This window comes from Muntiacus reevesi, chromosome 6 (assembly GCF_963930625.1).
Source record: "Muntiacus reevesi chromosome 6, mMunRee1.1, whole genome shotgun sequence".
Lineage (NCBI taxonomy): Eukaryota > Metazoa > Chordata > Mammalia > Artiodactyla > Cervidae > Muntiacus > Muntiacus reevesi.
The window spans coordinates 86,945,537-86,960,640 of NC_089254.1; the positions used below are offsets into that span (position 1 = coordinate 86,945,537).

The 15,104-nt window shown below is 44.5% G+C and overlaps 1 protein-coding gene across 1 annotated transcript in view; it reads left to right on the top strand.

Annotated features, from left to right (window-relative positions):
- The first annotated feature begins 10,743 nt into the window (after positions 1-10,743).
- SND1 (staphylococcal nuclease and tudor domain containing 1) overlaps positions 10,744-15,104 on the top strand; it is a 414,314-nt gene continuing 409,953 nt past the window's right edge. Inside the window, exon 1 of the mRNA XM_065939612.1 lies at positions 10,744-11,017. Coding sequence (XP_065795684.1) covers positions 10,940-11,017 — 78 coding nt within the window. The 5' untranslated portion in view covers positions 10,744-10,939. The remainder of the gene's footprint in view (positions 11,018-15,104) is intronic.

Sequence of the window (15,104 nt, forward strand, 5' to 3'; positions counted from 1 at the left end):
GTTCAGACTATACGTAGCTTCAAATTCTCTAGATCATCACTGTTATCACTAAACTTATTAATAATTCCCTGGTGGTACAGTGGTTAAGACTGTACTCCCAATGCAGGGACCTGGGTTTTATCTCTGGTTGGGAAGATCCTGCATGCCACATGAGGTGACCAAAAAAAAAAAAAAAAAATCTAATAACTCCCTAGATCCTAGACCTTGTAAATAGATCTCTTCATTCATCTTCTCACATCAACCTAATGATTAATGAGACAGGCATGACTTTTATTCCCTTTTTTACAGATGATAAAACTGACACTTATGTTAAGTAAACCTGTAAGTTTCACAAAGTATAACTTCCACAGCTATTCATACCTTGGCAAACACATTCCAGAGCACTTCCTCTTGACCTTTTGACACAATACTTGCTGTGGACTCCTCCCACCCTGCCCCAGGACATTTTTTCCCTTGTTTTTCAGTGGTTCAGTCATGTCTCACTCTTTGTGACCCCATGGACTGCAGCATACCAGGTTTCCCTGTCCTTCACCATCTCCCGTCCTTCACCATTTTTTTCCTTGGGATTTCCCAAAGTGGAATTGTCAGTTCAAAAGTTGTGAGCAATTTTAGAGTATTCCAGACTGTTCTCTAGAATCCAGATGGTTCTCTATACAACCTGAACCAAAGTACACTGATATTAGGAGGGTCCGGTAAAGGGTCAGGACCATGTCAAGTTTATTGATTCCTTGGTTCCAATTTTAGAGCCTCTCTGTAGGAATTCCCTCACCAAAATGGTGTAGGCTAGGGAATACCTAAATACTATTCTCACACTTGACCTATTTAGACTATTTTAGAAGCTCTTCCTTTCCCTTTTCTTGACTGCTTTGGTTGACTATCAGTACCTTGGAGGAAATAATGAAGTATCTTCCCTTAGTGGGTTTTTTGTTTTTTGGCTGTACTGCACAGTTTGCAGAACTTAGTTCCCCAATCAGGGATTCAACCTGGGACCTCAGCAGTGAAAGCACCAAGTTCTAACCACTGGACCACCATGGAATTTCCAAGAATTAGGTACTTTGACTCCTCTTTTTTTAAGCAGATTTTTTTCTTTATAATGATTACTGTTTTCTACCACAGAAACTTTCACTGAGTTACCATCCAATAGTATTCCTTTAGGTTTGATGTGACCTTTTAGTAAGAAAAAGTCATGTTTCTGCATCTCTTACAAAATTCTACTGCAAATACTGCACATTATATTACTCATTGTTCTTTTCATAGTCATGCAATGCCAACTTTCTAGAACTCAATGTCAAAGGAAAAGTTTGTCTCTTTCCATAAAATCATATATTTCCTTTGATCAGACAGTGAAAATTATACAGCCTAATGTATCTTTTTAATTTCTGCCTTGGTTGCAACTATCTCTAATGCAAATGTAAAGTTCAGCCACCATAATGATCCCCTTCTGAGTTTCCAATACTAAAATGTAAGGTTGCCCCCAAAATAAAGTAATAAGTTAATTAAAAAAAATAAAATGTAAGCTTCCAAAAGGCAGAGATTTTGTCTATTTTGTTCCTGTTGAAGGGGCAGACAGAGGGAAACAGCTCTAATGCTTTATATTGGGAAAGAGACTTTTTTTTTTTTTAGAAAAAAATCACATAACTCTGTGGCTGTTTAGCCCATTTCCATTGCAATATAAAGTAACATCCTATCCTCTGAAGTACTCTTAAAAAAAGCAAACTGCTTTCCACCGAACCACAGGGTATAAAATAAAGTTAGAATTATCTTGCCTTCTCATAAAATCATTTCTCATTGGTATTTACGTCATTCACGAATACATAAAACAAAGACTTGGGATAAGAAGAAAAAGAGATTTTCTGATTTTTTATGTCTCTGTGGTTTTGTGCAGAATGTGGCTGAAATAAGGGGTTATTTCACCTGAAACAGCAGTCCCTTGGTGAATTAAGCTGGAAGAGGTCCAGAAAAGGGTGCCTGAGAAAAATGCCTGGACCATCCTGAAGTCCACCTTTTAGTACATGGGTTGCCCTTTTAAGGTGTCAGTTGAACTCTGGTCTCTTGCCTTAACTCCACCCCTATCCTTTCACTACCAGCAGATGACCTATTGGCCTAGACTTTGCTCATTGAAAGCTGGCCGCCCCACCCCATGCATCCAGCTACCCTCTGTCTGTTTCCCACTCATCTTGCCCCAGCATTGCCCACCATCACCACTCATTCAGATCCTGACCTCTTGCTCTGCTTCTTCTTGGTTGCTCTGATCCCTCAGCTTTGACAGCTGACACTGGCTACCCTAGCGAGGCCATGCGAACCCACTCCAGAGACCCAGCCTTACTTACTTTGGATCAGTTTCTGGCTATTCCAGGCCACTGTCCTCCGTGGGAAGGGCCTCATCTTCAATCCTGAGGTCACTGCTTCTATAGAGACCCATTCTGCCTTCTGAAGACATGATACCTTGTGATAAAGGTGGTACCACTGGCTGTAGCTTTCTTTATGCCTTTTTTCGTAGAGATATGAAGGTGGTAGGCAGGGTCCAAGGTGACACAACTGGACACTGGTTAAGGCCAAAGGCTGTAGCAGGAGTAAATCAGTATGCAATTATCTGAGGCTACTAAGAATCCAGAGACATTGATTAATAGCTTTGGGGAGAATGAGATGAAGGTAGGTCACGCTATTAAATGACAATAAGACAGGTTGCAAAGTCGGTCCATTAACCAAAAGTTTATAACCATTGCCCAAATTACATGGTCGTATACACGCTTATTACACCTTTATAAATCCTTTATTATAAATTGACTTACTATATAGATAGGGAAAATTGGAAAGAGCACATTATCTTTCTTGGATTGATATGAATTTTGTTCTGCTCTGTGAGGTCTGAGAAATAATATCTAAGTCCAAGCACTGGATACATTCTTTTCCTTTTCTTTCTTTTTAAAATAGAACTTGAGTTCTACTTCTAATGTTATAAACTTTTTGTTGTTTCTTTAGATTAAAAATAATGTTTTATGCTGTCATGCATTTTAATCAAGTTTGGTTTACATAAGGCATAGAGAAATAACTTAAAAACCTACATAGAAGATTCTGGTATTGGATATGACAGCAGGATTCAAGTTTAATCACCTAGACTAGCCTTGGGTGGCTATTTAAACTTAAAATAATTAAAGTTAAGTAACATTAAAAATCTAGTTCCTCAGTTGCAGTGGCCACATTTCAAGTGTTCACTGACCTCATGTGGTTGATGGCTACTGTGTAGGACAGAGCATATATAGAGTGTCCATCACTGTACAAATTTCTTTTGGCCTGGACTGACCCAGACAACTTGGGTTTGTGAAGTTTTCTTTCAAATAAACATGTAGTAAGACACTGCGGCCTCCCAGGTGGCTCAGTGGTAAAGAATCCACCTGCCAATGCAGGAGACGTGGGTTTGATTATTGGTCCAGAAAATCCCTTGCAGAAGGAAATGGCAACCCACTCCAATATTCTTGCCTGGAAAATCCCATGGACAGAGGAACCTGGCCAGCTACAGTCCATAGGGTCACAAAGAGTCGGACATGACTGAGCACATACACATAGTAAAACATTGTATTAGTCAGCTCAGGCTGTCATAATAAGATACCACAGACTGGGTGACTGGAGAAACAGAAATTTATTTTCTCACAGTTCCAGAGACTGAAAGTCCAAGATTAAGGTGCCAGGGTTGGATTCCGGTGAGATTTCTCTTTCTGCCAGCTTCTTGCTATCTTCACATGGCCTTTCTTCTGTGCACCTACCGGGGCGGGGGGAGAGAGAGAGAGAGATCTATTTCTCTTCCTGTTCTTATAAGGACACCACTCTATTGGACGAGGGAACCACTCTTCTGACCTCATTTAACTTGAATTATCTCCATAAAGGCCCTATCGCCAAATACAGTCAGGGGATTTGGGCTTCAACATATGAATCTGGGAGAAACACAAGCTTGTCTGTAACAAACTTCAAAAAGAAGGAGAAGGAAGAATGGGAGAGAGGAGAGAGGGGAAGGAAAAGTAAGTCAGGGCCAGATGGTGAGGGCCTCATTGCTATGCGAAGGAGTTGAAAGTCTGTCTGAAGCAGAAGGGGAACCTCTGTAAAGTTAAGGAGGGAGTCTACATGATTGAAATGTGTGTTTTAGAAAGAACAGCGAGCTAACAGTATGGAGGGTGGGCTGAAGTCTGAGGGTGTCTTGGAAGAACGGAGACAGGAAGTTACTCCAGTGTTGGAGTTTTCTCCTGTTTACCCAAAGGAAGCTTACTGGAGAGTTGAAAATGTTTTCTTTGAAACCTCTGAACCCTACAGGTGCAGATCCAGGATGAGGGGGCAGGTTTGCCCCCCTAGAAGCAGGTTAGCCAAACGGTTAGAGCAAACTAGGGTCAGACAGTTCAGAGTTCAATCTTAACTCCACTCCTTATTACCTGTTGACTTAGAGTTGGTTCGCTCAGCTTCTCTGAACGTTGATGTACTCCTTTGTTGAAAGGGATTGATTACACTATTTCACAGCACTGTCCTAAGGATTAAATTATGCAATGTAGGGAAAAACATTTAACACACAGCCTGTTTAGTGTTTAGTGCTCAATATATTTTGGCTATTACTACTACCACGGATGTATTTCCTGAATTTACTCTCAAAGGAATATAGGAAATAGGGTTTTTGTTTGCTTAAATGAATCTTGTCTATCTCAAGATTCTCTGTGTGTGTGTGTGTGTCTATGTGTGTATGTGTTCTCTACCACACAGCAGTCACCTTAAGGCTTTTGAAGTCACCATCCTGTATTGGTAGAGTGAACATGAGCTTCAGAATCACAAGAACTAGTGTCAAATCCCTTCCCTGGTGGTCCAGTGGCTAAGACTCAGTACTTCCAATGCAAGGGGCCCAGGTTCAATCCCTAGTCTAGATCTGGAATCTAGATCCCAAATGTTGAAGCTAAGAGTTCTTAATGCCACAACTAAAGACTGATGATTCTGCATGGTGCAACCAAGATCCAGGAGAGTTAAAAAAAAATAAAAATCCCTTGTCTACCACTTCTCTAGCCCTGTGACCTGCAAGAGACATCTTACTTGAGTCTTAGAGCTTTCCTGGTGGCTCAGAAGGTAAAGCATCTGCCTGCAATGCGGGAGGCCTGGGTTTGATCCCAGGGTTGCGAAGATTCCCTGGAGAAGGAAATGGCAACCCACTCCAGTACTCTTGCCTGGAAAATTCCATGGATGGAGGAGCCTAGTGGGCTACAGTCCACGGGGTCACAAACAGTTGGACGTGACTGAGTGACTTCACTTTCTTTCTTTCAGTTCCTTATCAGTGAAATGAATATGATAATACTTTTCAGTCATTCATTTATCCACAGATATTTACTTACATTTACTGCAGAGTTGGACTATAAAGAAAGCTGAGTGCTGAAGAACTGATGCTTTTGAACTGTGGTGTTGGAGAAGACTCTTGAGAGTCCCTTGGACTGCAAGGAGATCAAACCTGTCAATCCTAAAGGAGATCAGTCCTGAATACTCATTGGAAGGGCTGATGCTGAAGCTGAAACTCCAATACTTTGGCTACCTGATGTGAACAACTGACTCACTGGAAAAGACCCTGATGCTGGGAAAGATTGAAGGCACGAGAAGGGGATGACAGAGGATGAAATGGTTGGATGGCATTACCGACTCAATGGACATGACTTTGATCAAGTTCCAGGAGTTGGTGATGGACAGGGAAGCCTGGTGTGCTGCAGTCCATGGGGTCACAAAGAGTCGGACACGACTGAGTGACTGAACTGAACTGAATTGAACAGCACCAGGCACTGGGCTGGGGATTCCACTGTAAGTATATCAGACACAGTCCGATGACATTTTTGAGGGGAAAGAGACAGTTATACTACAATCTTATGAGTGCTCTAACAGGTCAAATATAGGAGAAAAGACAAACCTAATCCTGCCCAGAGGAACGGCATTCCTGTCAATGCCTTCCAAGGCTTGCCTTCTGCTTTTTAAGTGGGGAGTTGAAGGATGGGGAATTGACAAACAGGTGAAGCAAGTCAGGGTGGGAAGGAGCAAAGCGGGGGTGGGAAGAATGCTCCAGACAGACAGAGAAGTAGGCACAAAGGCCCAGAGCCAAGGAATGCCATCTTGCAAAGTCAGAACCAAGTTTACCTGTCCTGGGCAGACTGTGGAAGGGTAGAGCTGAGAGAAGGGCTGTAGAGAAATCGTGGGAGGGGCTTAGGGAGTAGAAAGATATGATCAGATCTGCATTTTAGAAATATGTTCAGCTACGTATTCAGCTACGTTCTGCTACGTTCAGCTGTAGCAGAAAGAATGGGTGGGCTCTAAGTAAAGGCAGGCTGGTGTCAGAGAGCTCTAGTAAAAGCCCAGTGCAGTGATCCAGGTGAAAATGTGCCAGGTTGAAGCAACAGGTGATACATAATAATAATCATGGCAAATTTAACACATATATCCAGGAAGTGTTCTACGCATTCAGCATACACTAACATATACAATCCCCAAAACCAGAATAAACCTAAGAGGCCAGTCTTATTAACATTTTTATTTCATAGAGGAGGAATCCATGGAATAGTCTGCTCAAGAGTATACAGTGTTGGGATCAAACCCAGGCAGTCTTGCTCTAGGCAGGGCTTCTTATATGCTTCTACTGTGCTGCTGAAGACCTAACAGATTTCTGAGATTGAGTAAGAATTAAGGAATGAGGTAGAGAGAGGAGTCACAGAGATCTCCAGATCTCTGGCTTGCTACTGAGTAGCTTTTTGAGTCATTGTTTGGGCTGAAACATATACTAGGGAAGAGCAGAGTTGGGAGAAAAGATAACAAGTTGCTAGTGAGATATGTTGAATTGAATTTCTAATGTAACAGCCATGGGCAGATATTCAGAGTATCATTGTACATATGAGTCTGGAGCTCAAGAGAGGGCTAGTATTACTAAATGTTTTATTTTCTGGTTGCACAGTGTAGCATGTGGGATTTTAGTTCCCCGACTAGATAGAACATGTATCTGCTGTGTTGGAAGCTTGGTCTTTACCACTGGACCACCAAGGAAATCTCAAGAGAGTTATCTGAACAGGAGTTGTATATTTGGGACTCATTAGCATGCAACCATGGGAATGGATTAGATGTCTTAGGAAGAATGTTTTGAACTAGAAAAGAAGATACTTTGAGAAGAAAGCAGAGGAACTCCAGTATTAATGGGTAGGTAAAAGGAGAGTCACTTCTAATGGCAATTAGGAGGAACAGTAAAGAGATGGGAGGAATATAGGGAACAAGGAAGGAAAGAGACATTTTGAGCAGTATGGTGTCAAATGGTATGCAGAGCTCAGCAAAGTGACCACCAAATGTAAAAAGTGTCCATTGAATATAGTTACAAGGAATTCGGTAGTGACCTTGGGGAGAAAAGTTTCAGTAAACTGATAAGAACAGTAGTCAGAGTGCAGGAGCCGGAAGACTGAATGCAGGGTGAGGATGTGGAGGCAACAAACACAAAGAATTTCAGGGACTTCCCTGGTGGTTCAGTGTTAAGACTCCCTGTTTTCATTGCAGGAGGCATTGGAACTAAGATCCCACATGCTGAATAGCATGGTCAAAAAAAGGAGGGGGGAGAGTTTCACCAAGAAGATTTGCTTATGAAGGAAGAGAGCTATCTGGAGAGGGAGGTGGATTAAAGGAAAAAATTAATTTTTATTATGCTAGACATTTGAGAATATTTAAATATTAATGAGAAGAATCCAGGATAACCTGAGAGGCTGTGAAATCAGGAGAGGGAATTATCTGAGAACCCTTGAGAAAGTGGAGGGCGTAGATGCAGGACATAGATGGAGAGTTTAGCCTAAGCAGTAGGAAGTTTTTTCTTTGTAACAAGAGAGATTCAGAGAAGAATGAGAAGCAAAATTAGAGTTTGTGGTGGGAAACAGAGGGAGTTCTTGATGGCTTTTATTATCTCTTCGAAGTAGGAGGCCTTATCACTGTTAGAGAGTGTGGGAGACAGTTGAGTCGAAGTTAAGAGGAAAACAGAGAAGGTTTAAAACAGATCCAGGGAATTTTAGGGCATGGAAAATACTGTGTATGATACTATACTGATGGAGGGGTGGATGGATGTCCATTATACATCTGTCCAAACTCACAGAATGTACAACACCAAGAGTGGATCCTAATAATGTAAACTATGGACTTGGAGTGATTATGCTGTGTCAATGGAGGTTCATCAATTGTAACAAATGTACTTCTCTTGTGGGGATGTTGATAATTAGGGAGTACATGTGGGGGGCAGGGGATACCTGGCAAATCTCTGTACTTTCCTCTCAATGGTACTGTGAACCTAAAACTCCTTTAAAAAAATTAAGTCTTAATTCAACAACAACAACAACAACAACAACAAATCAGACTCATGGTGGTGGAGATCAACGTGACTGAGGAAACAGAAAAAATTCCCAGCAATGCATGAGGACCTATGAATTCACTATGGTAATAACCTGCACGTTTGTTCTAGTTAAGTGGTAGGTTTGGAGAAGACAGAGAGAGCTAGAATTGGAGTTTTGACAGTTGAGTTCAATAGAAGACAATGGGGATTAGAAATTAGGATACTGGTAGGAGAGCGGAAAAAAGAATGGAGACCATCCAAAGGACCAGAAGAGAGCAGAAAAGAGCTGATATAAGGAGGATAGAGGGGAATTCCTTGGCAGTCTAGTGGTTAGGATTCAGTGCTTTCACTGCCAGAGCCTGGGTTCAACCCCTGGTTGGGGAACTAAGATCCCACAAGCTGTGAGGTGAGGTTAAAAAAAAGAGACATTTAGGGTCTTTGAATTCTACTTAAAGAACAGTGTGTGATAGGTAGCCTCTAAGATGAACCCCTGTGATCCTACCTCATGGTATTCATGCCCTGGAGTAGTCTTCTCCTTTTGAGAGTGAGCTGGACCTAGTGACTCGTCTAATAAACAGAAGAAGGTGATGGGATGTTACTTCTGAAATTGGTTTCAAAAAGACTCTTCCTGTCCTCTATGCTCTCTCACTCATTGGCTCTGATGCAAACCAGTTACCATGGTCTGCGCCCTATGCAGAGACCCACGTAGCAAGGAAATGAGGGCGTGAATCCTGCCAACAGCTGCCTGAGTGATGTTAAAGTCAGATCCTCCCTTAGTCAGATAAGGGACCTTCAGATTAAGATCACAGCTTGTGTTGACACCTTGATTGCGGCCCCTTGAGGGAACTTGTGGCAAAGGCACCCAGCTAAACCCTGCTGAGATTCCTGACAAGCGCTACGAGATAAAACTAATACAGAGTATAAGTAACTGAGTGAGAAGGGAAAAAGGACAGCAATTAACCATCAGAGATGGGAGTGTTTGAGGTTACAGTTTCAGCTATGTAGCTAAATAGATGCAGAGATCCAACTCAGTTAAGGTTAAGTTTCGAGGCCAGGGTCCTGGATAAATCAGGTGCATAAATGTGGGAGTCATTCAGGATCACTGGGTGGAGAAGAGTGTGCACAAGGTGTCAGTTTCAATGAATGACAAGTGACACTGGGGCTCTTTGCCTCTTTGTCCTCTTTGGACAGGAAACCTAGTGAGATGGAGAGAACTATAATTGGGTGGAATGAGCTGCCACAAAGTTTGTTTTTTTTTTTTTTTTTAAGACGATGGCAAATTAATAGTATGGAAGGAACACTAGGAATCCAGGAAGATGCTGACCCCAAAACTGGACTCTGGGATAAGCGAAGTGTGGGAGAATCACCTCTTCTCAAGAGTATAGGGGAAAACTGTCCTCAATGTAGGAACAAGTTTCAAGATTAACTGGCATGAAAGTAAGGTTCTTGTCCCCTCATCGTCGGCACTCGAGGAATATTAGCCGTCTCTCAACATTCAGGTAAACATGTATATGCCTTTGCTCTGCGCCTCCCTCTCCCCAATCTCTATGCAAAAGACTAGGGCTAGGTAAAGGGGTGGGTTCGGGTGGTTGAAGGCAGCGTGGCTCTTCCTTCACTCGGTCAACTGAGAGCGTGTTAGCAAGGCTTTCCGTAACTTCACTGGCGCACAAGACATATAACCCCGTAAGGGAGATTTATTCCTTTCACCAAAAAACATTAATCGAACGCCTAACATGTGTGAGACACCGGCTCCACAAACATGAGCGAGGTATATTCCCGACTACCGGGGTGGGGGGGGGGGGGGCGTTCGGTCACATTCGGTGTCAAGGCCAACACAGGTAGGTTTCACATCGTTTAGACGTTTCCAAGTTCTCCCCACACTTTTAGCTGTGGTAAAATGTCGGAAGTCGCTGTGCACCAGAACTGAGATCCCTCCAGAATTCGGCCTCGCTGTCTGGTGTTCCCAGCTCGCGCTTGCGAACCTGGGTGCGCCCCCCGGGAAAGCTAACGTCCACGTGGGCTCCCCAGCCGCCCGCGGGGCGGGGCGTAATGGGCGGGGCCAGGCCGGAGGGCGAAGCTGACCCCGCCCCTGGGGCTCCCAGGGCCCACTGCGCCCCGCGGCCAGATGCTGACGTGTCCTTTCCTTTCCACTACACCTCCCGACACCACCTACTGCCACTGCCCCGGAAGTCCCGCCTCATACTTAGCCCATCACTGCAAATCAGCTCTTTCAGCGCTTCCTGAAGCTCTTGACCGGTTTTGAGACTAAGAGGCGGGGCTCCGCAAGCAGGGTGCCTATTGGCTTGGGGTCCGGCGGGTTCTGGGCTCCAATTGGCCGGAGGGCGGTGGCGCTCTGGCACGCTTGCGCGGCGAGTAGAACGTGTGGCGGCGGTGGAGATCGCGTCTCTTTCGCTCCCAGTCCTGCTGCTGCTCCAGTGAGCGCCCAGCGCGTCCGTCCAGTCTATCGCCCACAGCTGGTCGCCCGCCCGCTCCTCTCCGCGGCGGCCTCTCACCAACACCGACACCCACATTGACACGTCCTAGCCGGCCACCGCCTTAATCGCTGGTTTTCCATCGCTACACATGGCCTCCTCCGCGCAGAGCGGCGGCTCCTCCGGGGGACCCGCGGTCCCCACCGTGCAACGGGGCATCGTCAAGATGGTGAGAGCGGGGCCCGGGACACCGATCTCACTGGCCGCCACCGTGCGGGAGTCTGGCGCTGGCTCCTTCCCCTACCGCCAGCTTGCACTCTCTCCCAGATCCTCTTTCCTCTGCCCCTTCCTCACTTTTCACCCGATCTCGGAATCCCCTCCCTAGACGCCAGTCAACACGGACTCCCCTTTGGTACTTTGCCTCCGGGACACCCTGGCATTAGGGGGCCACAGTGATTTCGGTGATCGCGGCACTCAAGTCTCCTGGCTTTTTACCGGGACAGATCGATTACTGATTAGTTAACGGGGATTTGTTGGTATCAGTCCTCCGATTCAGCGTCCTTCTGTCCATTTTGGCATATGCGGAGTAGTTTGCAGTTTTTCGTAGATCCTAACGTCCGCTCTTCCATGAAACTCTTGGAGTACTTGGCCTTCTTGAAGCTATTATGTTTCCACCGACGCTCAGTTACGCCAAGTTTTCTCGCTCTCTGGACCTCATTTCCCGTCCTTTCCCCTCCACCTCTTGTGTCAAGTCAGTAGTCCTGAGAGCTCTTCATATTTGTGCTCCCCCTCTGTTTGGCCCTCAGAGCCTTAGGCCGGTAGGAATCTTAGAGATCCTTGTTGTTCCTTCACTACGGATGAGACAACTTTGAAGAGGACAAGTGACTTGCCTAAGATCACATGGTGGTTTGGGTTGGAGCCAGGACCGGAGCCTAAGTGTTCTGATTCCCAGCCCCCTGCTGTTACTGTAAATTCTGCCTGATTATATATCCCCTCACTCTCTACATCCTTGAATGGTGAATTTAAAACCTTGCAAGTTTCATTAAAAATTAACCCCCATCATCATTTTGTAATATAAATTCTCTTTATCAATTGTCCCCTCTGTTGGCCTCCCCTCAACATTCCCCAGGATTGGAAACGGACATTTCTTCGTTGTTACCAGAATTTCTGGTCGTGATGGCCGCAGGCTTATAGATTTCATTTCAGGCCGCAATTCTGACTTTTCCATGTGGTAATATTCTTTATGACACTTTGTCCCAGAGCTCTGCAGCCTTTTATAGTTGTAGAAAGTTTGAAAAGCATTCTGTTTTCTTGGCTCATTGTCTTTCACAGGATTATAATTTTTCTCAGCTTGTGTGTGAATTAGATTTCAAGATTTTTTTCCCCCTGATCCTCACACAGTCACTTCTTAAGCAGTATTCCACCTCCAACTGAGATTCTTAGGCTTTTCATTAGTGCTTTTCCCACTTAATTATACATAAATGGAGAGTCAGAGTTTATCAGAAACTGAATGAGGAGGGAATTTCCAGGGTCCATATAGTTTCACCTCTCTGAAATATTGACCTGACCTATGAAAGGATTATCCTGAAGCGGCTCCTCTTAAATTCGCTTTTTCATTTGCACTGATCTTTCCCTTCACCGTAGGAACAGAACAGTGCTTGGTGGTCTGGTAGTGGAATTGGCAGCACCAAGTGAATCTTGTCCGAGTTTTTTTCCTTTGCTAAGGCTTGCATTTTTCTTAAAGTCCCCTCTTATTTGTAGAGTGGGAGTGGAAAGGGGCTGATCATATTTTTGCTTCTATAAATGCTGGAGGTTTCCAGGGCATCTGGATTCTATGGGGTGACCATACTTGTCCGCAAATTACTCCCATGGATACTGAATATCAACAGTAACTTGTTTATTAAGGCTCATGTCTTGTGCTGAGTTTTCTGCTTGTATTATCTCTTTTATAATACTGAACAAGTGGATAGGATCATTGGCTACATTTTACAGATGTGTAATCTGAGGTTTCGAAAGAATAGCTTACCCCAGGACAGGTACTTTTTAATTGGTAATGAGAGGCAGAGCTGGGACTTGAACCCAGACCCTGTTGGCCAAAGCACAGTCTTTTCAAAACATTCGTGGTTTGATGACTCTGACTCCAGGCATTGATTTTAACAGGGCAGGCCCAGTGATGCATGGCCGCAAAATTGCAGGAAAGTGAAGCTGACTGTAATTGAGCCTAGGAGAGATTAGATGTTATTCCTGTCTTGTCCGGGAGCTGCTGTGGCAGTAAGTGACTTTATTTGGTGCTTATGGTCCTTAACATAAGCAAAGAAATGTGGTGTGGAAGACACATTAGGGTGGGAGCAGGCTTTGAAGAAGGTGTTAAGAGTTGCCGCTACTGCTCTTTTTCTGTTTTCAAGCTGCAAAGGGGTGGGTGGGTGAGTTCCAGGCAGAGATTAGGGGAGGGAAGCCGGGTGAACTGCGGAGCCACTGGCAGATTTGTGCCAGGCGTCGAAGCCTGTCTGGAATGAAAAATTGACCCCTGGCAAATTGCTGTGTGTGAAGCTCTTCTGCTTAGCGAAGTTGTATTTTCCTGGAGAGTAATTGTTTCCAGTGGTACCAGGAACTGCTTTGTAAGAACTCTGTGAAGGAAGATGGAGCTCTATGACAGAGGGAGGTGAGGAAGAAGGAAATAGTTTGATGAATAGGCAAAGAGTAATTATCAGTGACTGCTTTTCTGCCTTTGGGTTGAGAGGCAGAAACTGACCAACCGGATTTGGACCTTTCAGGCTGAGCCCTCCGGATTTGTCTGAACTCAGGCTGAGCTGAAGGTTCGAAGTGGTCTTGGGTTGAAGTTTGCTGCAGTGAAGAGGAATACTCATTCTTCCTCTTTTGGGTAAAGAACGGGTTATAAGGCGATGGAAAGTGCATGTTTCTTCTGGTCTCTGCCTTGCCATCTTAGTAAGTCCTGTGTTTTTTTTCTAAGATTGAAGCAGAAAGAACTTGGGACTCAAGTAGTAAAAAAATGTTTGCATTTGACCAATTTTTTAAAATAATGGTAGGGGCTGTGTCTGCTGTTGACAGTAAGAGCCAAGGGACAGAGTTGGTTCTGGAATATGTTGAAGGAGGAAGTGGGCAGTGAGTTGACACAATCATTGTGGGGCTCTTCTGTTAACTGAGAAGGCAGTGAGGATGATGGAAAAGCTGAAGGTGGATTTATATATTTTTTGAGTTGGGGTAAGACTGGCAAGTGTGTGGGCAGGTGAAATAGAACCTAGGAAAGTAAATGCCTGTGTCACATCAGATCTTTTCTCGAAACCCTGGAGGATTCTATCTCTGGGTTTCTTGGGTAATTTGCTAGACTTTCTTTAGCTGTCTCAGAATATTGTCAGCCCATGTTAAATAGAGGTTGGGAGAAGTCTCCGGGGTAGTGAGTGTGAAATTCAGTCACCCCACTTAGCAGCTACTTAGAGATGGCAATTTTCTCTTGTTTTTCTGACCCCATTTATTTCTGTCTTGGGGGACAGAGCCCTTTTTGAAGTCTAACTCTCCTATCTTATGTCTGCGTATCTTTTCAAGGAGCACACAGCAGAGTGAATCTGCGGCAGTTCTTGAATCTTCGGTGCTCAGCAGAAGCAGCCATGGCAGCAGCCTATCTCATCCTCCTTATGGTGTGGAAGGCCAAATCCTAATTCCCATTTCCCTCCATCCCATTTGAAAGGGGAAAGGAATCCCCCTGCTAATCTTTGGCTTTATGGTTAGAACCATGATCCTCACTAGATGACTTAAATCCTGGGGCACCTAAAGAAGGAGATGGCCACAACTTCCTCCCCTGACAGGAATTGTGCTGCCAGGCTGTTGGGAAGCGGGCTGTAGGCTTTCTGGTGAGGAGGTTAGTGGGAATTTCTCCAGTGTACAGCTTGTAGGAGTTGCTGTATGTAATTTAGATCATTACAGCTAAATGTTTCTAGATTTCTGAGCTAAGAAGTACGTGTCTTCAGAGTATAGTGAGGATAGAGTGGTAGTCTGCTGATCTGTTCCTTCCTGTGTGCACTCAGCTCATGCAGACTGTGAAAGAAAATTACCTTTCCTGAGCTACTTAAAATACCCTTATTCTGCCACTGAAAGGGACAAGGTAGGTGAATAACAGTATTTTACTAGGGCCATTTGCAAAGATTCCCAGGTGGCTTAGTGGTAAAGAATCTGCCTGCCAATGCAGGAGACACAGGTTTGATCCCTAGGTCAGGAAGATCCCCTGGAGAAGGAAATGGCCACCCACTCCAGTATTCTTGCCTGGGAAATCCCGTGGACAGAGGAGCCTGGCGGGCTAC